General features: G+C 39.5%; 1 protein-coding gene across 1 annotated transcript in view; it reads left to right on the top strand.

Annotated features, from left to right (window-relative positions):
* Positions 1 to 201: 201 nt before the first annotated feature.
* cabp4 (calcium binding protein 4) overlaps positions 202 to 25,429 on the top strand; it is a 27,708-nt gene continuing 2,480 nt past the window's right edge. Inside the window, exons 1-7 of the mRNA XM_008286265.1 lie at positions 202 to 257; positions 734 to 835; positions 1,196 to 1,331; positions 14,103 to 14,133; positions 14,528 to 14,671; positions 22,903 to 23,012; positions 24,418 to 24,565. Coding sequence (XP_008284487.1) covers positions 202 to 257; positions 734 to 835; positions 1,196 to 1,331; positions 14,103 to 14,133; positions 14,528 to 14,671; positions 22,903 to 23,012; positions 24,418 to 24,565 — 727 coding nt within the window. The remainder of the gene's footprint in view (positions 258 to 733; positions 836 to 1,195; positions 1,332 to 14,102; positions 14,134 to 14,527; positions 14,672 to 22,902; positions 23,013 to 24,417; positions 24,566 to 25,429) is intronic.

Genomic DNA, 25,429 nt, shown 5'->3' on the forward strand with positions numbered 1-25,429 from the left:
TTGTCAGCCCTTTCTGCTCTCAAATTTAGTTCATGAAGTTTTAACAATCTTGAACACTTGAGGGTTTTTTTTCTGTCCAAAATCCATTTTCATCCTTTTAAAAGTAGACTCTTTTTTTCTGAGCCTTTGCTGTTCAATTACAACATTTCTGTCTTTTCCCCTCACATCCCTTTTGACATTTATGTTTATCTTTCAGCCAGGATGTCTCTGAAAAGTGCAAAGGGAGGAGCAGAAAGCAGACCATCGTCTGCTGCCAGGTCAGTGAAGAATATTAATAGGGAGTGAATACACTTATAAAGTCAAACTTTACAATTTCACTAAAAGCTCAGCTAAGTGCCAGCATGCCCGTGAACCTTAAACCTTGAATTGGCAAACAGAACTTTAGAGCTGCAACATTATGGAGCCATGCAATTACTACTACACGGGCTGCAAGTGAGCAATTCAGTAACAGGTAAACAAACTAATAAGATACGGTTTGGGAAAGATTTCACAGTTTACCAAGATTCTTGTGGTACAGTCTCTGAAACTTTTAAAAATTCATACAAATGTCTCCAGTTGCTACTGCTGTCTATCAGCTGTCAATTTTAACAACATCAACAGCATCCCTATTACAGTCCACCAAGTTCAGTGTTATTAATTTTTTTTTTTTGGCTAGAAGGAATAAAACTGTGTTTATATTGCTTTTGAGACAGTTAGTTCACTTTAAATTGATTAAAGCTTCTTTCTCTCCTAGCATGTCTCCTCGGGGAGGGAGGGGCGCGGCAGCTGGAAGATCACCCACACCAGGGAGATTCAAAAACAAGGCCCTTCAGCTCAGCCTCACCAAGAAATTCTGGTTATTATCATTCTCTGTTTCTAATCAACATTGATTAGGACAAGGGGAGTGGGTTGTGTAGAGTTATGCACCCAATTAGTGCCACTGAGTGATGTATCGAGTAGAAAAACAAACCTTCAGAAAACTCAAACTTGTCCTCATGAGAAACTTTCCTTTTCTCCCCTTTTCTGGTGACTGATGTCAGCTGATTGGACTGAAGCTGAACAATCATTTCAAGGGAGGTTGTGTGAACACCTTTCTTAGAATATTGCCAAAAAGGCACTTAGGTGTGTTTGTTAAACTAAGTTAGGAGGGGAAATTATAGGCTTGCTTTGACGATGACAGCTCTCAACAATTGGCATGCAAATGCACGCTTCACAGCTCGAAGTCACAGTCCCCTGCGGCCCAGAGGAAGAGCTCTGAGGAGGAAGCTGGTCGGCGCAGTAAAAGGAGCCTCAGCAACAGCTCAGCGGTCGCCGCCGCCTACATCTCCTACCTCAACAAACTTTTTGGACAGGTCAGTTTAGTACTCACACACACACACTGTCAGTGTTGTAAATAACATCACTCAGGGGAAAGGCGAAGTTGCACCTTCAAGCTTCTCTTAGGAGCAGGTAGAGGTGTCAGGAAACAATAAAAGGTTTCCCTGCTTATTATTCAGCTGCATTAGTGAAGTTATTAATGTCACAGATCTAAACTGCTTCCAAGATCAATGCATCTCAGCATGACTTTTTGGGTTTTTTTGTTCCTGACACATCCACAGACTGGTGACAAATTAAAGAAAAAAACCTACATAAAGCCACTACATAGCGCTGCAACAGTTTCAATGCGCCTTAGCATTGATTCTACAAGTTTCAGTGACCCCCTTGTGCCCAATGGATGGAGGCATTGTAATCCTGGGTAAAGGTTGTCACTGACTGTATTGACCCTTGGCTCTTTGGGGACAAGTGGATCCAAACACTGCCAGTAAAATGCTCCCCACAGCATAACAGAGCCACTAGGTCCTCTCACTGTCGGGGTCAAGGGTTCAAGTTTTTCCTTTAATTTGTCACCCGTCTGTATTTGTTCCAGAGAGACTGTACTCTTACGACAAACATCAAAACAAAGAAAAAAAAAAAAAACATAAAAGATGCGTAAATTAAAGCATGCTTACGCCAAATACAACTAAGTTACAGGAGTTGCGTTGGGATTTAAGTTCAAGAGACAAACCCTGTAGCAGCAGTAATTATCACTTCTCTGTCATGAGCAAAGCAGGGACTCAGTTGTTATAATGGTTATTGTGCAGCCACAGAATCCCCAATGAGACATGCAAATTAAACATGAGAGACTGCTGCTTGTTGAGGTCAGGTTCCCCAACAGACAAAATTGTAATTTAAATGAAAGTCAAGTGATTTTTGTGCTTAAACCTACAGAGGCACCTGGTACATATACTAACAGTTCAGACAGGACACTTTGTCAGATTTAACCATTTATTTTGGAATGACATGCATTTTGTGTTTGGTGGTGACTCTGCTCGGGTGATGATCTAGAACAATCTGAGCAAGCATAACGCAGACATACCCTGAGATCACGAAACCCCACAGTGGAGGCTGAGATTTGCAATGTTCAATGAACGCAATACGAACACAAAAACAGGAAGACCGACTGAAACGGTGCTCATTTTACAAAATCCAGTTTACATACTGTTGTTTCAAGGTACAATTATGAACCATCTGCATTCTGCAGTCCCACAAAATATGAGAAACAACCAAAGTTATGATAATGAACCTTTCAAAAGGAGGTTGGGGAGGAGAAGGAGATTTGTAGATCTGTAGAGGTTGCTTCAGTTATAAAGTATGCTAAGTGGGTGGGCTGGACTTATTCCCTTTAATTCCCCTGCAAGTAGAATGGCTTTTTCCTCTAAATGCATAGAATCAGCAGCATGCTGAATGCAAACAGGTGGACGCCACACAAGACACCACTATAGTGATTTGAAACTAAAGAAATTTACTATAAGATGAGACGATGTGAGAGGTAAAAAATGGCACATTTCCTTTAAATTCATGCAAGCATGCACAACCTTCACATCTGGATGCAGGTGATCAGGTTTAAGTTCAGGTTTAAATTATGGTTAAATTTATACATCTTCCAAGTTCATACTTCTTCCTGCTCCTTTTCAAACTCATATTTGTACAGTTTTTCCCTTGTTTTTAATTGTATTTCTGTTCAAAATAAATATTTCATTCATTCATTCATTCATTCATTCATTCATTCATTCATTCATTCATTCATTCATTCATTCATTCATTCAGGACTAGGCTGTATAGCTTAGGGGAAAGACAATGGCTTGGGATGTGGAGGCAAGCAGACCAAGGCCTGGACAGGGCCTTCTCAGAGTCCATGTTGAACAAGAGGCTCATCTCCGCTTGCATTGGTTAACCATTCCAGACACCGAATCATGGAAGACAAGAAACAGAAAGCATAGGAGCACTGGCAATGAAGATTGGAGCACCTTTATAACATTAATCAACTTTGAAAGCCCAAGGTCAATCGATTGCTTCTGCTTATCTAAAGAGAAGACAGATATAGTGAGGTCATGCAAGGAATAGAATTTCTCAGTGAAATTAACTTCCCATAACTAAGAAACATCCTAAGTTACCAAAAGGACTGTTCTAAGAGGGTATCTACATATAGACTAAGCACCTGGACCTTAAGCAAGAACTGACGTTGCACCAACAAAGTGTAACAGTAGATGTTTAGCATTGCCTTCTGGATGAACTTCTTTGGTCCACTGAAGAGGAGGTAATAATATCCGTTCTCAAGAAAGCTAGAAACTGCAGGGTCTAAATGACTTAAATAAACCTGGACTTCAGAAATTAAGTTTATAGACTTGAGAAACTTGTAAAAGTGTATTTAACCAGATTATATTTGCACTCACTTGGTTTGGTCAAATGTTGGTAAGACAGGCTGCTGGGAGAAAGGAAGCACAGCTATGACTGAGGAGCACGCTTAATAATGTTGACTAATGGTTTGTTGTCGCAAAACACCATGATGTTTACTCTACCATTTATCCTACTGCAGGGAATAGATTCTAACATAACGGCAGGCTGGAAGCTAGTAGGCAAGGACATAAGCCATCTGCAAAAACGTTACTAAGGAAGACCCCCAAAACCTGCTAAGGCACCAGTGTCTGATAAGAACCTTGAGGTGACCAATGATTCTAGTATGTCAGAAAAATGTGGTTTATGTTTTCGTTAAACTCCAGACGGATGCCACTGGGAGTGTGCAGAGCCTTAAAAGAAGCATCTATGAAGTCCACTTTCCTAAACTGAGTACCTGTACCATCCATCCATTTTCTAGACATTGCTTTAAGCTCTGTAGTGTTGCAGGGGGGTTGGAATCCATCTAAACTGGATAAAGGGAAGATTCACCTGGAGAGGTAACCAGTCCACTACAGGGCCAACATAGACACAGACAACAAGGTGCACTCACGTTCACACCTACGGACAATTTAGAATCACCAGTTAACCTAGGCATTGGACTGGACTGTTAGAGGAACCCAAAGCGCTTTGTAAAACCCACACAGGCACGGGGAGAACATGCAAACGCCACATAGAAAGACCCTAAACTCCACACAGAAAGACCCTAAACTCCACACAGAAAGACCCTAAGCTCCACACAGAAAGGCTCAAGGACCTTCGAGCTGTGAGGCGACAGTGCTAGCAATTACACCACTGTGCCACCTGTACCTGCTATTCTAGTTAGCATGAGGCAAAATCTGCAGTTGGCGAAGAATGATGGCACAGAGCAGGACTCCAGACTACCGTCTTCACTGGCAGCACTTCCACAGTGTCACAGGTGGAGCAATTTACTTGCTGAAAATTTGCTTCTCAGTGGACATTAAATTTACCAATGTTCCCTGAATGCCTCACTAAGGCTAGCTCCTGCTTGGTGGCTGCATGTGTGCTCTGACAGGTGTGTGACTGAAATGCCTTTGAAAAGAGTGAAATAATGCATTCTAATGTCAGGATTGTCCAAGCTAACCAAGGGATCTGTCTTTCTTCATCAACTGCCTTAACAGCTTGTTTTATGCATCAGGCTGGGATAGACTCACTGAAGTTATAAAAAAATACTTTTCGCCAATATAACTAATGCAGTAGCTGCCCATGCCAGTTAGAGCAACAGCAACACAGCTAAATGATTTACTTGCATAATGAAACCACTTGAAGTTGCGTGCTCTCAAAAAATCTGGTTGCATTCTGGAGCCCTGGGTGGGACTGTTGGTGCAATAAGCCTGCAGAAGGAGCTGATAAGTAACTGATTAACTTTACTGTGCCACACCAATTTTAGTTTTGTCCATAAGCTTTGACAGCTACCTTAAACACAGTCATTGTTGGATTTTATAGACTCTTGTGAAGAACCAACAGAACCATCAAAACTTAGCCAGATGAAATTAACAGAATTTAATTAGACTGATATAATTACCTGTCAGCACGTGGATACAGAGGTGAGGGCCACACCAGCACGGGGTGCCAAAGCTGCACCTGTGGCTCACTATGACGTCACTCTGGTAGGTGGAGCCAGCGGGCTTGAACCCAGAAGCTGTAGGGCAGGTAACGGGCACAGAGGAAACCTGGGTCCAGGTTTGAATTGATGGAGGCCGTGAGGAGACGAGTGGATGCTGGATGTGAGGACTTTCGGAGCTGGAGCAGGATTTAGATGGTTACATCTCAGATATTTCCGGAGGAGCTGGAGCATCCTAAGTTTTGTGATGTGGAAGTTATGAACTGAAGTAGCCGAAACAAATCAAAAGTTCATGATGACAACAGCGCTTGGAGGTTGGATTTGACTGCTAGGAATGCGTACTGGATTTTAAAATTGGCTGAAGAGGATGAAAGGGATTTTTTTTTCTCCCAGCAATGGCGCTCTGGTCGTCACACGAGATTTAGGACACGTGAATGTCAATTTCTGCAAGACTGAATCGCTTTGGTTTGAATGCTACGATCCTACTTTAAAGACGGATCGACCCGCCCGGGCAATATCACAGTCAGAAGGTACGAAGTGAGTTTTTGACCTCCATGAGAGATCTCTGAAGACAAGATGAACAGCGATGATGATTTGAGGATGTGTAGAGGCCGGTGGAGCAGAATGAATGAATGAATGAATGAATAAACGACCGCTGCCTCGATTATAGAGCATCTCAGTAGGTGGGCTGGACTTCAGTCGTAAAGATTGGACAGAAAAGGGCCTTGTGACTCCCTGACTACGTGTCTGTCTGAACTAACGCAAAAGCTCCAATGTTCTCCAAATCTAGAAATACAGAAATAATTACAACAACAACAACAAAAGAAAACACATGCAAGGAAAAATGTCACCAGAATATTTGTTCTAGGATTGCCATCAGTTCATCGGGTTTAAATGTTATTTTAAAAAAAATAAATAAAAGAATTTAGATGTTGAATATTGAATATTATTCCAGTGATGCCTGTTTTGAAATCTGCCTCTGAGTTTTGTGGGGATGTGAACGCTCCTGACCACAGCCGCTGGTGAATGTCCATCGCCACCACAGAGAGTCTGAGCTTGACAAGGCCTTTAGGTTACAGCTGGCTCTGATATCTGTAGCAGTTTGATATGGTATCAGTCACACTGGGGAAAAAAAAACAAAAGAAACCCAAAAAACTTTGGTCTCAAATTTGAGATATAGCTGTTGCCTCCAATTTGTCTGAAAGTGACATTTCGATGGACTGTGCATTTAAATTAAGATCACTACACCCATGAAATGGATATGGGCAGTCTTCATGTCATTTCATGTCTTTTAATGTAGACTGCTGATTGGATAACAATCTGCACTGTACATTAAAACATCTATCTTTAAACTGTGTGCAGCCTGCATATAGACCACACCGCCGCACTTCATTTTGCTTCCTGATTTTTATGGACCTCACTGCCGGCTGATCATCTTGGGAGTCGGGGTGTTTGCTGCTGAGGTGATTTATCAAGTTTACTCTTTAGGGGCTGCTGTACTAAGCAAACCTTAACAATAGCACTGTCACATCATAAAAATGATTTATTTTTCAACAGTGGTTTGTAAGAGTTTAGGAAGGTTCAGAAATCACTCCCATGTGCAGCACATTTCATTAGTTAATTAAGAGGCCTGGACTGCACCCCGCTGATTGTTTCAAAGTTTAAAAAACAATTTAATTTAGATTGAACCAAAATGTTCAACGGCATCATGCTTCTACCTTTTTGGGTGTATGCTCTCAAATGAATAGTAAATCCTCTTATGTCTGTTAAAATACTAGTATGTTTATGTTTGTCATCGAAATCCCTTTATTAATTTGAGTGATTATTTGTATGCTGCTTGCAAAATAATTCTGATGATCATGCATTATTAAAACCAAACACAGTAGAGGTGAAAATATAAATATCAACTCTGAGGTTGAACAAAAACCTAAAAAGGGGGTAGGCCTTCAGCTCAAACTAGCAGTATCTTCGCACAAGAACTCAAGGGAAATATGACACTTATAATGATCATGTGATCTTTGCTTCAGTTGTATCTGCTCTCAGATGTATGTCGCTTTGGATAAAAGCGTCTCCAAAATGAAATTGTATAATTGTATGTAAAATGTGTTGTATTCATGGCCTAAGATCTTGACAGAAGCATTGCCGCCATTTTTAAATGCATATATATTTTACTTATTTTCTGTTGTGTTTATATTTCGAGCTGTTTTCCTTCAGTTTGTTTTATCTGTTCTTGGTCTTCTGAATCATGTGGTTTCATGTGTCATTTATTTTCTGCTGATTGTTAACTAATAATTAACTGTCACACTCAAATGAAGGATCAGGAATCCTTCAAAATGTGACTATTCTCAGTCAGTTCCTGCAGTTGTGAGGAGGATTCTTTTTCTCCATGATTCATAAACAGGTTTATGGACATTTTGTGACGGACATCTTCCGTGTGCATTATAATTTCTGACACAAATTATATTATTCAGGCACTCAGGGTTTCCAAGTAGCCGACTGTCAGCGCCTCCATGAGCTGCGTGGCACATTCACTGCCACCGAGAGTGTCGACTCCCTGCTGTTTATAGAACACCAGCGTGTACCTGTCCCTTTCATGTCAAACAGTATCTCTGCCTCACATCTCTCCATCTTTGCCATTCCTGCAAGTCTCCCACTCCACCCTTACAGTCTGAAAACTTCTGAAATAAAATCCAACTTTTCATTATGAAAAGTTTTCACCCACACAGTGAAAAGCAAAGTAGCTCAAATGCCAAGTGTGCCAACACCGACAGAAGGATCTCCTGTGAAAATCACACACACACAAAAAAAATGGTGCCAGTAAGGTTTATTCAGAAATGTAACTGGTCTATATTTTTTCACGTTACTAGTATGAAGTGTTTTGCTACCGTATGTAATTTCACTACATTTATTTTCATCATTCGAAGGACGTCGTACATATGAGCCGTCTACAAAATACAAGCCTAAACATATTGCTGTGATTATTTATTTCACGTTGTTATTTTTAATTACTTAATTTTGTAAATTTATGTCTCTGCAGCCCATAAAAAAAGGTTAAAGAAGAGAAGCTGGAAGAGGTTAGAAGTGCTGATAAAGTGGAGGTTTACACAGCGAGTCACAGCTGAAGAAAACAACATTACAGTGACTGCGGTTATACAGTATCGAGGTGGAAAATTGACCCGTCGGTTCAGCTTATTCTAAACATTGACTATTGATTGAAAACGTAGACATTGTTCATAGCAGTTTGCAGTGATCCATAGGTATCCAAATATTACTGCTCTACAAATCAGTAATTGCTGACATGGAATAGGTCAAATGACCATGAAAAGTCAATACCATCACCAACCAACATAAAGTCAGAGCTGTAGACTGTTACTTCATCCTCTACGTACACAAACGGCCTTTTTCCTGGAAGTGATTCCAATAATTTCACAAATGATTTACTGCTTGGACACTGGTCTGTCCTCCATTAATGCCCTGCTTGGCTCGAGTTAAGTTTTGGCTCTATTCTTGACAGATACCACGATCCCATATTCCTGCAGGGCATCACTGAATATTTGGAAAAATTACAGCGGGAAATGAGCCAACAAACAATGCAGTCGACTGGCACCTTCCCCATTTCTGTTTAAAGCATTAGCCGATTTACACATGAAGCCCCAATTACAGTATATGCACTGTCATATAAAAGGCGATGATTGATTTTGACATACTCTATATTCAGCCCTGGAATCAAGAGGACCAGTGTAGTTCTTCACTTGGGAAATAGGCAGCAATTACAAGGACACATTTAATGTTCTTTATAAACTGAAGAGATAAAACTTCACATACTGAAGGTCGAATTTTTTTCAGAGAGTTCAGAGACAAGTTGAAGAATTTAACACTTAAAAGACATCCTCACACTTTTAGATTTTGTAATAAAGGCTTTGCTTTTTGTGATCTGAGCAGCATTTAACAATAAGTCATTTCAACAATCCGTAGAATAGAAGGAGGTGGTGAAGGGAGCTGCAGCAGCAAATAACATTGGTATGAACACATAAGCCAAGTCTTAATAGTCATGCTGTACATCTGCATGAATACAACTGGACATCGCTGAGCAGACGGTGGCCAAACAGGCAAGTAATGAGCCAGTGTTGGTGAGTCGTGAATGACTTGAATGCTTTGTCTCTGAAAACTGTTAGAAGGGAAGTACATGCTGCCCTCCCAAGAGCAGCAGCATTAGTTACCTCACTAAGTGTCACAAAATTACACGTTTGCATCATGACAGTATTAGGGAGAGCTGGCTACTGGACTCAAAGATGTTGCCCACTCACTTGAATGAAAATTGCTTGCATGGCATTTGATGTGCAGCCCACTACTGACTGTGCATTAGTCTGCTGGCCACGCCTACAAGACGGCGCTCAGCCCACAGACTTTACATTCATGTAAATAAAAAACTCATTTTTCTACACTTTTAGACACCAACACTGATTGAAAGTCTTTATAGAAAGAGTAAAAACTGAGAGTTTTTTTTTTTTTTTTTTTAGCTGGATGTGTCCTGTCAGTGTCTGTATCATAATGGTGGTCTATGGAAATTGGATTTCCATCACAATACTGCAAGTGATCACTGAGAAAAGGCTATAAGGTTGAGTGGTGGCACCGTGTCTAGCTTTGTTATTATGTTTATGGTTCAAATGACGAAACCCTCAAGCGTCCTTTAGTAGTAAATATGCAGGAGCAAAGGAGGAAGTTAGGTGACATTACAGAGCAACAAAATCTGCATTGAAAAAAAGGTCAAGGGGCTTCAAGGCTAAACAAAAGTTATGTTCATAGAGAAGACTGCTTTTTTAAAGCATGATTACATTCACATCCAAACTTTACCCTCACATTTAATATTGTTGTTATTAACCTTAATGAATAGTCATGTAAACACAAACTGCAATGTTTCCCTAACTGTAACTTATCTAGTATTTATCTTAACCCAAACCCAACCCAAGACCTTCACCTAAACCTAAACAAGTAATCTTTGCTCCTAAACCTGTCCGACCCTTAACCATAGTGCTGTCACATCATCAAACACATTCATTCTTAAACAGACAATTAGAATACTTTTAGAAAGCTCTGCGCGATGAGGTCCTTATTCTATTTGTCATTTAATTTGGAGGACTTGTCATAATGTCTGCAAATTTGAAAGCAAAAGCTCTTTTCCCAATTTACATGTTTTTATTTATTTTTTTACTTTTATTATTTTTCTTTTTTTTTTGCACTTGCTTTTATGTCTGACAATCTGCCTGAATCCATAAAAATATAGCTGTATAATGGTGATGATGAAAGGGCCTTTACTTAGTCATATTACTATTCACTGTTATGCACCTCTAAAATACTGCAGAACTGCTTCATGGACTGTTGTTGCTGTTGGTGTTAAAATGAACTTTTAAAAAAAATTATATATATATATTAATCACAGAACTGTATGGGACCTTGGTGAGATTTTACTACAAAGTGAAGCCAAAGGGGTTTGCAGAAATGCCTTCATCACAGCAGAAGGATTTACTCTAAAAGATAACAGAGGAATCTACACCAAAGGGAAGTGTGTGCCTATGAACATTTAATAACGTTTCATAACTAGATTTCCTCAGAAGTAACTGGACCATTTCATTGTTTTAAACCAATTTATAGAAGATGAATACCATTTCCCCGTGACCTTGGGCCACTGTGGACTCGTACACGTCCCCCCCTGACTTACTACCTCACCTGCCATGACTGATCTGCCTTGTTTTACTGTGGCAGTCTGGTTTGAATTTACTAGTAGCCTGTTAGGGGACACACTGTTCTGGTTGATGCCTTGACACTGAGGAAGAGAGACCATCTATCCTGCAGCATTCCTAATCTAAACACAAGTATTAAAAACCCCTTTAGCAAGGTTCACTGTCAGCCCTCATCACATCCAACTGAAGAAGGGGCCGGGAGAGGGAATTAGCTTAAGAAAAAGAATTGACACATGTCCGATACATCTACAGAGGCAGAGGACAGTTGGAAGTGAAGCAAAATGAACTGCACTCATCAGTGGGTATCCACCATATGCACACTGTATTGTAGTTTTTAAGTGCCGTTTCGATCCGTTGACCATGTGTGTCCACGTGAAGTATCAACATACCCCTAATATGTGCACATGCGTCATGCTTACAAAGCAGTGGGCAGCTCAATGGGCCATGTGAAGGCAGACAGAATGAAATTAACTGTTAATGGCCTCGTTCTGATGGATGAATTGAGAGTCTGCATGGCATGCCATCTAATCCTTTCTGGATGAAAAAGAAATCCAATTAATGTGTTGACCTTGCTATCTAAATATGCCCTTGTATGGCAGGAGGATTCTGTGCGTTGTAAACATTGGTGCTGCAGTCTGAGTTTTTTATGCCACAACAACAAAAATCCCATTAAAACTTAAAAAGGTTTATATAAATCATGAGTGTTGTAGGCAGAGTACACATGTACTGATATAACTCTTGATGCAATTGCGTCTTGGCGTTGCGTTTGTGTCTCAACTCTGTTGGCAATATCATACAGTGAATAATCATTTGAATGCCTGCCACGCAGAGCAGCTTCCAAATAAACCATGGGAGCCTCTCCTTCTCCTGATTCTATTGTGAACTTGAACAAGATGACCTTGTATGATTTATGTATTAGACACCCTGAGTGCCAGCGTGTATTAAGAGGAAAATATTGTACTTCTCTTTGCATTTCAGTTCCACTGCTGCTCTGATTTGCCTCTTTATCTCTCGGCTTTTTTTTTTTTAGCAGTAAAACGCACAACTGAAGGTTGAAAAATCATTTCCTTTAATAAAAGCAGCAATAAAGAAATGAAAATAGACACTTGAGGAAAAGCAAAGGTCCAACATAAAAAACATAAAAGCACAGAAGTGAGGTTAGCTTTAGCATTAACTAGATTAAAGGAGCAGGGTCAAACACTTTTTTTCTTTTGGAATGTGAAACTGAATATAAAACTATTTTAATTCAATGCTGCTCATCTATACCACTTGACTTACATAACAATGCAGCATACATTGGGTGTGTTTTTAATGTACAATTCCAAAGAAATATTAGTTATAGAAATCTAAATAATGTGATGACATTAAAAAAAAGATCACCATAATACAAATATTCAAGTAAAACACCAGCCCCAAGAATATTTATGCAACTTCAGCCTCTGTTGGTGTCTCTTTATCGCACATTTTTTAAGTTGTATGGAGTATTTCTTCAGCATCAAAGCGAAGAATAGCAAGCCCACAGCAAATTTGTGCACATTTATACTTGAAATAAGCTGTTAAAAATCTTTGTGTCAGTCTTGTTTCTTTGAACTTATAGATCTCCGCGGGCTTGTGGCATCTTTGTGCCAAGCAATATCTCCATATGTCAGGCTGAGTTGCGCTATAGTAAGATGATGGTGTTAGCATGATTCTTGCTTCCCCTGTGGATGAGTTTCTGCAGAATAGTTTTACATTGTTAGCAAGCCCTTGAGTCAAGATTCTCTTTGCTTATATAGGATTGGTACTTTAATGCCAGTGTTATCTTTGAATATCCAAGCGTTACAAATGCAAATTCAGTCAGTGTAGTTTTACAAACATGCTAATTCGTATATTGTTTCAAGTAGTGAGGCATGTGATATTCTTTTTTCTTGTTTTTTCTACAATATGAGCACATTTATGTTCAACATGATGCATCACGGCAAAGCCCACAAACCTTGAAGCCCCTCTTTTTTGAAACTGTACTTTTCACCTGAGGATATGTGCTTGTGAAGTTTTGGAGCTGACTGCCAAATTACAATGTTTTGATTGAAAATGTTTGTCTGCTGCCAAATGCATTAACATATTGCTATTTTAAGCCCTGAGCACACCTAAATTTCGCTGTCATCCATTATGCTTGACGGTGAAGTGGAGATTTTGCTCCTAGCCCTATAGCTGTGCCTCTCTTCAGAAAAATACATGAATACGGAAGAGAAAGAGAGACAGAGATCAGCCTGAGCAAATGTCAGAACAAAGCAGAGAATCCTGAATGTTACACACACACAGCGATATGCAAATTACTCTTCTTGTGTCTATGTACACAAGTGTATTCATGTGTGTATACATGTGTGTACCCTAAGACGGCGAAGAGCTTCTATGCAACAGTGCAAGGTTTTTGCTGCTCACTTTCATACGATTGTGCGTGGGTGTGTATTTGCATGCACGCAGACTGAGCTTATGCTGCATCTCCCTCTGGATGCTGCAGATTTATGACGTGCATGTGCGTGTGTATAAGTCATGTTGTGGGGACCTACATCTGTTTACACTGTCACATTATGGGGACGTGGCTTCGTATGGGGACAAAAAGTAAGTCCCCATAGTATAAATCATTCAATTTTAAAGTTATGGTGAGGTTACGTTTAGTTTAAGGTTAGAGTAAGGGTTTGTTTTAGGCAATTAGTAGTTATTGTTAGAAATTAATTTAAGTCAATGGAATGTCCTTTGAAGTGACGCAAATAGAACTGTGTGTGTTTGTGTGTGTGCATGCATGTAGGAGTGTGTGGTGTTGTGTCGCTTTGCAAATTAGAAAGACATGTCGCTGGGTGAAATCCCATTAGGGTTTACTGTCAGCATGCAGCGGTGTTGACATGATATGCATGTTATTCTAATTTGGTAGTCAAAAACAGATTATCACTGGGATATTTCTCAGGAGAATTCCCTGTTTTAAAGTCACCCTGATTTTACATCCTCATCTCCTGATACTGTCTTGTAATTATTTCCACTGTGTCTGTCTTTTCTCTGCTCTGCAGGAGAGAGAGCTGATGCCAGAGGAGTTAGATGGTAAGATGCTGTTGATGGTGTAATCACGGTGAAAGCACATGACAAATTACTAGTCAATGCAGAGTTTTATCAATCGCATTGATGTTTTCTCCGGTTAAGCTCACTCTTCTTCATGATTCCTGTAAGAGATTGAAAATGTGTCAGACTGCTTTGATCTGTTGTTTGCCAATGACTCAGAGCAACAAAATCAATTAAAACTACATAACTTTCTGTACTTGAGTGCTGGCAGTAGTTTTGTTTGTTGGCTTCAACAACTTACAGGAAAGTTAAAACTTGCAACTATTAGAATCTGCACAGACTGTGTTTGTGTATGTGTGTTTGACTCTTGGGAAAAATATTTTACCCTACTTTACGGTTTGTTGAAACTGATGCAAATTGTTTGTGCGTCTGTCAGAGCTGCAAGTGGCCTTTAAGGAATTTGACTATGATGCGGATGGCTTCATCCATTACAAAGACATTGCAGACTGCATGAGGACCATGGGCTACATGCCCACAGAGATGGAGCTTATTGAGATCATTCAGCAAATCAAGATGAAATGTAAGTATTTATCTGTCTGGCAGTGTGTGTGTGTGTGTGTGTGTGTGTGTGTGTGTGTGTGGTTTTCATTTCCTCCTCAGGGCTTAAAGCACGTGTACATGATTGATGGGACTTTCTGAAGTGAGCAGGTGTGGATGTGTGAGTAATGTGTCTGTGTGGTGCACAATCTCATGTGCTTGTGTTCTTCCCTATGAGTCCTTGAGGATCTGATGTTTGTCTTTGGACCTGGGAACATTCAAGATGTTTTAGCCGTCTGATTAATTGCCCTCACGCTGCAGGTGCAGGGACATACGAGCATTAGCCTCCATGTAGAAGTGTGTGTTTATACCTAACATTTGTCTCTCCACTCCTAATGTTGTGTTTGCTTTCTTTCATGAATGATCAAGTATAGATATGTGTGTGGTTAGTGTCCAAACTTTGGGGTGACTCATCACTGCAATCGAATTCTGGATTTTTGCCATAAACCTGGAGGATTAGTTCTTGTAACACCTCCGTAGTGTCAGAGCAAGGCCTCCAAATCTGAACAAAGTTTCTGGCAAGACTTTACATAACCCTTCAGTGGACCAACATTACTTAGATACATGAAGTGTTCTGCGTGTGGAACGTTTGTAAAATATTCTAATTAAGGATGTTTCATTGTTTTAATTTTGCCTGTGGCTTAGGTGGTGTTGTGAGTTGTCCACAAATGATAAGGTTAGTGGTTTGATCGCAGTCCCCTCCATGTGCCAAGGTGTCCTTGGAAGAGAAATCTCTTTGTAGAACCTAGTTATGGTAAAAGGCACAATCTACTTGCAGACCATTTACCATTGTTATACAAATATATAATCATTAGATTAATTTGAATTTTAATGCATGTGTGCAGTTGCATTTCAAATGAAAATTTTGAGATTAATTTATTGTAATGAGGGATGTTTCCTTATAAACAGCAGAGCAGATTTTTTTTGCGATTTATAAGATTCGATCCCTGTCTGCCAGTATTACTAACTACAAATAACTAATTTACAATATAATATGATATTTAATATTCATCATATTTAACCTTGTGTGCTTTTGCATTTACATACAATATCAATTGTGCCAGTGGTATACCCACACTTCATCTGAACTGTTTCTTCTAAAAGAAGCACACTGATGCTGCAAATAAAAGTTGCAGTTATATACAATAAAGTGCACCATTGCTTAATTTGACTACGTTCACATTCTTCGTGTGGTTTGGCCAGTAACTTATGATAACTAATGCCAACTAATGTTGGCAAACTTCACTTAGATATTACTGTGTATCTGATGTTACTGAGTCTGGTCACTAAGGACCATTCTCTATTTATTGCTGCTACTACACCACATTTAACATTTACAGTTTCCTGTAATTATCAACACACCATCTGTGCATCCCAACTCCCTTAACCACACTCCTGCTTTCTCACTTGTGTCTTTTCTTCCCACTAAAAACATATGAGAGACACAAGAAAAAGATACAAAGGGAGATCCAAGGCAACGTCCAGCTAGATTAAGTCTAAGACTGATTTCAGAGCTCTGTCGGAACTTTTGTTGGTTTAGATTTTCTATTTGCCCATGTATGCACTGACGATACATTTTCTTTTGAACAAAATTTGTTCTCCATCTTAGAACTTGTTTCAGTACAGCCAGTCACATCGGGTGACTGGTACACTACACTCACAGTCAGACAGCAGCCCGATACACTACACAAGAGCCACAGACTCTGACAAATAATCCACAGGAGCTGTCTTAAAAAGTGAAAAGTGATCTGCTCATGTCAGCCAGAAATGATGTTTTTTTTTTGTATATGTATATATTATACATCACGTTAGTCTATGTAAATGCTGTTGGGGTTCTTGTACTCCAACACCACTGCTTACAGATCAAGAACAGCCTCTTCTTCACTGTTGGTGAACAGAGCCGGAGCTCAGCCTGTCAGCTGCTGTCAATCAAACAGACACCAAAACCCACATTTTAAAAAAGTGCACTTATAATACATTACCCAAAACCTTGCTTTCAACCTGTCACAAATAAAAATAAATTAAATAAAACAAACATTAAAAACACATTCTAATTATTTTTTCCTGCAAAATTAAAAAAAACAAAAAAATAGTTAGGATTTCATTTAGACAGAAATCACTAAAGTGTGGTACCTAGTATGGAACATTGCAGACTGCTTTGATTTTACTTGCTCAGTTTTCGACTGAAGAAGGTTACAATGTTGATAAGACGCTCTATGGATTATCCGGGGTAATAGGGACAATGTTTTTGGAAGTGTTGTTGCTGTAGGTCTTTATTTAGTGTTGTTAACACTATGAAAAAAATGAAAAATTAAACAAAACACTGCTTGACACATATTACATAAGTAATTTTTTAAAATGTATTTTGTAACTGACCAAATCAGACCTTTCACCAGATGTGTGTAATGCACATGGTTGATTTTTATTTTGTCTGAGAAGCTTTTGTATGTCTAAGTGGTCGATTTGAAAAGGAGCCTTTACTCAGGATTAATTCACAGATGCAAGTGTGTCTTAGTATTGAGCCTCCAGGAAAATAGCACTGATACTGAGCAAAATACTGGACTTCAAATCCACAGCGTAACAAATCCGCTTCATCATGCTGAATACAGTAAGACTGTTATTCTGCTGTGTTCCTCTGGGACCAGAGTGCAGCTGGTTTCCTGTCTCGCCAGCTAGTTAATTAGATTCACCTGGTGTCCCAGGTGTAAATTATTTCCTGATTAGACAGTTACAAGATGGATCTTGAAATCCAGGATTGAGAGAGTGATGACTCCACACTTCAAAGGCTAGTCTCCATCGGATGTGCACGATTGCACAAAGTGACAGAACTCAAACTTTTGTGGCACAAACAACTATTGGTCAAGTCTAGAGAACTTTTTTAAGTCAACATCTTTGAAAATACCAAATGCACCAATAAAAATTACATCAAAACAATCCTCGTGGGCACCTAGTGTCCCATGTTCAGGGGCTATAGTCCCTGACACAGAGGTCATAGGGTCACTGCCCTTTCCTGCAGGTCCTTCCCCCATTCTTCTCCCCCATTTTCTTGTCTCAATCTCGACTTTCATATCGAATAAAGGCAAAAAGGCCAAAAAAATAATTTAAAAAAAACAACAACAACAACAAAAAACCCAATTCTTATTAGGGGCACCCTGGTAGCTCAAACTGGATAAGACAGAACCCCACATACAGGGGCTATCGTCCCTGACGTGGATTCAACTTCCGCCCACGGCCATTTGCTGCAGGTCTTTCCTCCATTCTTCTCCCGACTTTCCTGTCTGTCTTTCACTGTACTATCAATGAAGGTGAAAAAAGCCTGTTAAAGAAAATTATTTTTTAAAAACAATCCTTATTAGTCTGACTGACCGGATGTAGGATGCAGGTATGAACCAGCCACTGGCCGATCATTTGACTCGGCATTCTCTTGCCCTTCCACTATCTGTGTGTTACTATTTTCTTCAGTACAGGAAACAACAACAACCTCCAAGCAGCAACCTACTACACTAAGCATTTTAAGTTTTCGTTAGGATTTGGATTGTGCAGTAAGGCAGTCCTGTTATTGTTTGTCAGCGAATTATCTATTTTAATCACAGTGCTCGTCTCCCTGCATGCAAAACAATTCTACCCGCCACTATTTTGAGTAAACACCAAAGCTGCATACTTGACTAAGCCCCGTTCATGACGACTGAATTTTCTCAAAGAAATACAAACAAGTCAGAGTGTTTTTCCCCCTATAGCAGAATTCTAGGGTGGTGAATCCAGACCATTAACTTCTACAGAATGGTCTGGTAATGTAAGACTAATCCCCAAAGAACTTCATGTTAAAATGAACTTTACAGCAGAAATAAACATGTCAACAGTTAATTCATCATCTTCTTCTGCTTCATTCTGTTCAAAGTACTCCATAGAATCCATCTCAGTGAAGTTAGACTATGAAAGATTTATCCAAACCTCTAAGATATTTGTGACAGATGCTCTCAGGCACCAGCAGGGTTGACCCATATGTTTTGGTCTTGCCCGAGATTGGTGAAGTACTGGAGGTCTTTTTTTGATCTTACGTCGCTGATACTGGATCTGACTGTGCACCCGTCGCCTCAGATTGCTATCTTTGGTCTCCCTGAGGAAGGGGTTAGAAAGACTGCAAAGCAAAAGTAATCTCCTTTGCTTCTTTTATTGCCAGTCATCAAAATTACCTGTTTTGGAAAAATAGTTCACCACAGTTTCACAAGCTGATTATTTGTATTATCAGTTGTTGTTTTATAGGTGTGTGTGTGTGTGTGTGTGTGTGTGTTCAGTAAATTGTTCAGTAAACCTGTGTGAGGGTTTATTTATCTTTATGTGGGAAAAATGTGTAAAATGACTCATAGTTTAATTGCGACTGCCGCTTGATGTGATAATGCAATCAGAAAAAGTGTGACTTGGATTTGAAGCGTTGTACATCAAATTTTACATTATAAAAGGTACAAAAAGACACATGATATATGTAGGAATACATTTTTATATCAGTACCTGAAAGGCATCTTTCAGAAAAATATTGAGCAAATCAGGTTTCACTAGATGTTATTTTTTTATATGTTTCATATCGTATATTATGACGCATATTTTAGTGATGATTCGGTTTGATCCCTAAGCTACTATGGGGTTTAGACATCCCTAGTTTATTCCCTGCACCATGATCCCTAGTTTGAAATTCAGTCTCCTTTTCAAAAACAACTATCACACTATCAATTAAAAATAATCTCCCAAGACTTTTGGCAGCATTTTTCAACTCTGTGATTATAGACTGACCCACTTAAGGCACAGAAATTCTTCAAGGCAGTTCGAGGAATCCCCTCAGACTGCTGCTCTACAAGGGTAAAGTCAGTCAGCCAAAAAAAAAAAATTTTACCTTGAGGCAAGTATGAAAATTCTGTGCTAACTCAGAAAATAAGAAAATGCCAGAAGTAGTCTTTTATTTCCTACAGCTGCTGCTGTAACTAGATGACAGGTTCGGCTCATAGTTTCATGATTCAGCACCATTTAGAATACTTTCTATCCAAGCTGTAGTTTGATTCTCTCTCCTCAACAGCCACGAGACTCAGAGCACTGATTAAATTTTGGAACCACAAAATGACCGCATGGCTTTATTGAAGTAGTCTTTCACTCCCACCAAGGCCCACATAATGAAAACAGTCTGAGCCTATTGGTATACGCTATCAAATGAGCCTGTCTTTTGTCAAACTAATAACATGAGCCATCCCATTGTATCAGTCTGTTTTGATAACTACAATGGAGATCAAACAAAACAAACTAGTTCTAACTGGGTTGAAGGCAGCACAATGAGCACGCTGCTGAATACACTGATATAATAGCATCTATTCACTGAGGATATTCATGAAGTTCTCACTTTGACTTTTATTTATACGCTTAAATAAAAAAGCTCAGATAAATGATACTTCAGTAAATATGCGCTGTAGCTACCTGATAGCGTCCTATTAAGTATATGACTAAAACATTGTATTTTACATCAACCTGGTGCTGACGGTGGGTTTCAGTAAAAGGGCTGGAAAGCACACATGTATTAATGATGGCTGCAGCAGGCGAGGTGCTGCTTTTGTTCATGCCTGCTCACTATCATGGCTTACTGGGACACTTAATGGAACTGAGTGAACTATCACCTGTGCTTTCGCTGCTCTAACAAGTCAGAGGATCCGCTGTGAAAGAGGTCTATTGTGGATTAAAAAAACTAGAAAAATGAGCTTTGGGATGGATTGGAGTAATGTAGGGGTATCTACTGCGCTGTTAAACTACTAAAACAACTAAAGTTATTTGAAGTTTTGGAATTTTCGAGGTGAAACCTGTTGTTATGTCTCAAATATGCTAGAAAGATTTACCCTTATCTGGGCTGAGTACTTACACAACTTTTATAGTTCCGAGCATAGCATGTAATGATGGGTGTTATTGCATCATTAAATATGCAAAACTTTAAACTGTAAAACAATTCAAACAGATGAGTTAAATAAATCTTCACTCTCCTGCAATTGAGAAACTGAGAAATTAAGCTGTAATATGTTAATTACTGCTGTAAAATTGGACATTTTAGGTCTGTTGGGATTGACTCGCGTTTGGAGCCAACCTGGTCTGCAAGGTGGTGCAGTTGGTAGCACTGTTGCCTCGCAGCAAGAAGGTTGCCGGTGGGCGTCTCGGTGGGGGCACCGGAATCTTTCTGCGTGGAGTTTTCATGTTCTCCCCGTGCAGCGTGGGTTCTCTCTGGGTTCTCCGGCTTCTTCCCACACAGTCCAAAAACATGTTGAGGTTAATTGGTGATTCTAAATTTTCCGTAGGTGTGAATGTCAGTGTGCTTGGTTGTCTGTCTCTAAGTGTGGCCCTGTGATAGACTGGCGACCTGTCCAGGGTGTCCCCTGCCTTCACCCTAAGTCGGCTGGGATAGGCTCCAGCCCCCCCGCGACCCTAGTGAGGATTAAGCGGCGTATAGATAATGGATGGATGGATGGAGCCAACCTTAAGTGGCCATTCAAGGAACTGCAATTTTTGGCACTTCCTCATTGGCTTCATTTTTTCGGCACCACAGGTTGTTGTTTGGTCAGAGGCCAAGATGTTGAGCAGAGCAGAAAACTGGAGTGTGTTATTGCTGGTCAGGAGAAGGAAATTTTGAGTCTGGATGGGGCGAAATGTATTTTTAGAGACAATCCTCCTTCTGTCATTGGCAAATTGTGCTGAAGCTGAGTCGAGTCAACAACATCCTGCTGGCTACCCTGAAAAAAACAAAACAACTCATGTCTATTTTGTTAGGGAACTAACAATACAATGCAATATTACTATCTTGAAACATCCTGTCAGAGTTTCAGATGTGCAGCACCTTCTCATTCAGGATCAGTGTGCAGACGACTACTAGGTCTCCAGCTGCTGGTAAAGAGGAGACAGGGAATTTGCATTCTTCATTAGGAAGTGGAGGTGAACCTGGGGCCACACTTCCAGTCAATCGCAATAGTCATTCATGAATTATTCATATTTTTACACAGATCGTTTTCCAAAACAGTCTGCTGGAGGACAGGCCTGTTTGGGAATCTGGGCTGCAAGGAAACAAAACTTTGAAGAATTTTTAACTGTTAGTAAATAGAATGTCACAGAAATATTTTTAATTTTAAAAATGTGATAACATTATATAAAAATCTAAAAATTAATCAATTATTTAATTTTTAAAAAGAGTAATACCAGACTTTTTAAGGTGGATAGTGCTTGAAACACACTAAAATGTTGTTGGAGCTTTTTCAAAAAGGGGAAGTAGTGAAAATCTGGCACGTTAAACGTTCTCATTTTTTTTTAAATGAGGATAACAGGACAGTCTTTTAGAAGTCTGTCCTGAAAGACATTCATAGCTATGCACAAAGGCGGAAATAGTTGTGTAAAGAATGGGGGCAAAACACAGAATAGTGGAATTCAAACCTTGCTTACTTGTTTATCTCCTCACGTATGGCCAGTCACAACATAAAGTAGGCATTCGAATTAAATTGTTGCACGCATGTCCCCCATTCTGACCTTCTGATTAGTGTAGGGGGAAAGGTAAGATGCTGTTCAACCATATGCATTTCAGAGGGGCATCCCAATGCCTTTATACATTATCCTACCAACGCATATGTAATACTACTTCTGCTTACAGATTAATGTATGCAAATAAAATAACCAATAATAATTCAGGTCCATTTTGCATAACATTTACTTGTGATGGGAATATTCTGTAGCTAATACATACTTCCATACTTTTTCTTAATTAAATAGTTGAATTACAAAAATAAATTACGACATGTAGTCTAATGTGATGACAGTAATGTAAAGGGCAGAGTTGCAGTGAAAAAATCCTGTATCATTTGGCAGACAAAGAGCCAGATATTTTCTTCGGGCATTGGTAGAGAACAAAACAGAGCTCAAAGGAGTGTAAAGTTACAGCTGCTAAGTCATTAAAAAAACCCTAAAGATTCCAAATTAATTCTAATGTAGTGACAAAAACAACATCAACTGAAGCAAGTTTCAGTGTCCGTAAAATCTTTCATCATTATTACTGGGAAGATAACTTGCTAGAACACCAAAATATATGTGCCAGTATCCTCTATGTGCTGTGTAGACTCTCCAGGGAGGCACAGACGTCACTGTTTGGTAGTAACCATATGCATCTGTGTGACAGCATATGAGTGTTTTTACTCTGTGTTTCTGCAGGGGGTGGTCACGTAGACTTTGATGATTTCTGCGAGCTAATGGGGCCGAGGATGCTCGCTGAGACGGCTCATATGGTTGGACTGAAGGAGCTCCGCTGTGCCTTCAAACAGGTAAGAGGTTTCCCAGCTAGTAACTGAAGAAGTATCACTTCAAGCAAGTGATACAGCCTGGTACTGACAGTACTTTAAAGTGTGAAACAGGAATTTACTTTAGTGAGTGCCAAGAGTATATGGCTTGTAAACAAGTCTGAGAGAAGAGGGCTAGCTGGCTATGAATACAGAAGAAAGAAAAAAATGTTTACATCAATAGTGTTTTCATGCAGCTCAGTTGCTGCTGTCCACATTTCTTTGTCTCACCTGTTAATTTGCGCTCACTCGAATTGCCAGTTGATTCGAAATGTTGTGATGCTTCATTGAGGAAATGTTTATTGAGTTGCTTTCTTTGGCATCAATACAGAGGCAGATAGATAAGAGCTCAAGGCCCTGTTGTATCGTTGTCTCTTTACCAAGCAAAATAAATGAGGTGGTTTTATTTTTTTATGAGCACAGCTTCACACACCTGGGCTCATCCCTGTAACACAATACAGCGTGACAGGTTTTTAATGGTTACTGCAAAACAGACAAACACTGACAATGTGCTTATAATGATTATAACTGAGAAAATGTCAGAGTATGTGGTCCTGAGATTCATTTATCTGTATTAGAAATTTAACTTCATTTATTTAATTTGTTTACCCTTTTTTTCTCTTGTTAAAAGCAAAGGGGGGGGGGGAATTGGAAATCAGCAATATTTATGTTCTTAAGGTATTTACAAGCTATAGAATGCAAGATGTGCATTCGACATGAAAATACACACAAACACACAGCTATAGCTCTCAAAATGCACTTTGGAGCTCTAAAGGAAACTGTGTAAGTGAATTAACATGCAACTGTTTCCTGATCATCTGCCACTGAATCTTCTTCGTCGCATGCATTATCGCCACTGTTGTTAAAAGCTACACGCTCACTTGTTCTGATGTTTGAATCCATTTGTGGAGCATAATGAACTCGTTCTTTCCTGTACTACTTCAGAACACAAAGTTCTGCAACTTGAGAGCATAGTTTACTCTGTGAATAAATAGGAATTCATTTTCAACTCATTTCAACTCCGAGTCACTTGAAAAGTCTTTCTCACTTATGCACTAACACCTTATGAGTCAGCATGCATCCATCTGCAGACTCAAGCTGTTTTCAGACCTCATGCAGACGCTCTGTACCTACATGCTGTAAAAACAAAACTCAATTTTCACTTTTATGCTAAATGTTTTTATTTCTCCTTCTTCTACTCATTACATTGTGCATTGCACTGTATTCAGTCTCACTTTCTTCAGTATCCCAGAAACATGTGATCTTGCTCTTCCCCTCTTTCTTACCAGTGTCACCTTTGACTCTCTTTGATCTATTTATTTGTCTCTCGTTGCTCACTACATGCTTGGGTCCCCACCTCCTTGCTCTTCACTAACCCAACACGTTGCAGTTTGACTGTGATGGTGATGGAAAGATCACATTTGATGAGCTGAAGGAGGGCATGAAGACCCTCCTCGGGGAGAAACTGAAGAAAGGCGAGCTGGAGGAGATCCTTGGCGACATTGACCTCAACAAAGATGGCAACATTGACTTTGATGGTGAGCAGTTGGGGACTTGAGGGAAGAATGTGTGAGAGAGGGTAGACTCTAGGTAAAAAAAAAAAAAAAAAAAACAAGTAGTCATGAAACACTAGATGAGTGCACAACAATGATTCCCAGTCAAGGGTACTTGTACTACGTGCTGTTGCCGGGGGTATGTATAAAGGGATCATTTATCAAATACAACTTGTGACTTTTTAAATTAATATCCATGTACTTGTGTTGAACAGCAAACAACCAAAGACAATTATAAACTGATGTGATGCTTATCTTTAGTAAATTTAAAATAAACAGTATGAAGCCCAACCTTATTCAGCTGTCAACGTTTTGCTGCTGAGCATGCAAGCAAATAAATCAAAAATAGTGAGCAAACAGTATTATTAAAAACAATTGTTTGACATAGTTCCTGTAGCTATAAGTAATGAATAAGCTAAAAGTATGGATAAATACAAAGCCAGCTCAACATAGTGCCTACAGAAAAGTGAAAACAGATTTCTAAAAACTTACACCAGTTAACTAAAGTATAAAATGTAAAATAAGTGATAGCACAAGTATTCACTCCCCTTCAAAGTGAAAATGTAACGCAGGTGCAGTCACTTGGTGCTAGAAGTCACATAGTTAATAAAATGGAGATCATCTGTAGTGAATGTGTCCCAGGTGACTGTAATATAAAGACACCTGTGTCTGGAATGTACAGTCACTGTTGAATCAGTACTCCTGGCTATAACTACACTATGTGGACAAAAGGACACGCCACGCAACTCTATGACAAGGTTATTGAAAAGCATCAGTCAGGGGATGGATGCATGAAAGTTTCCAACTCACTGAATATCCCTTGTTAAATCTGTCATTAAGAAATGGAAG

This window comes from Stegastes partitus, unplaced genomic scaffold (genome assembly GCF_000690725.1).
Source record: "Stegastes partitus isolate 25-593 unplaced genomic scaffold, Stegastes_partitus-1.0.2 Scaffold444, whole genome shotgun sequence".
Classification (NCBI taxonomy): Eukaryota; Metazoa; Chordata; class Actinopteri; family Pomacentridae; genus Stegastes; species Stegastes partitus.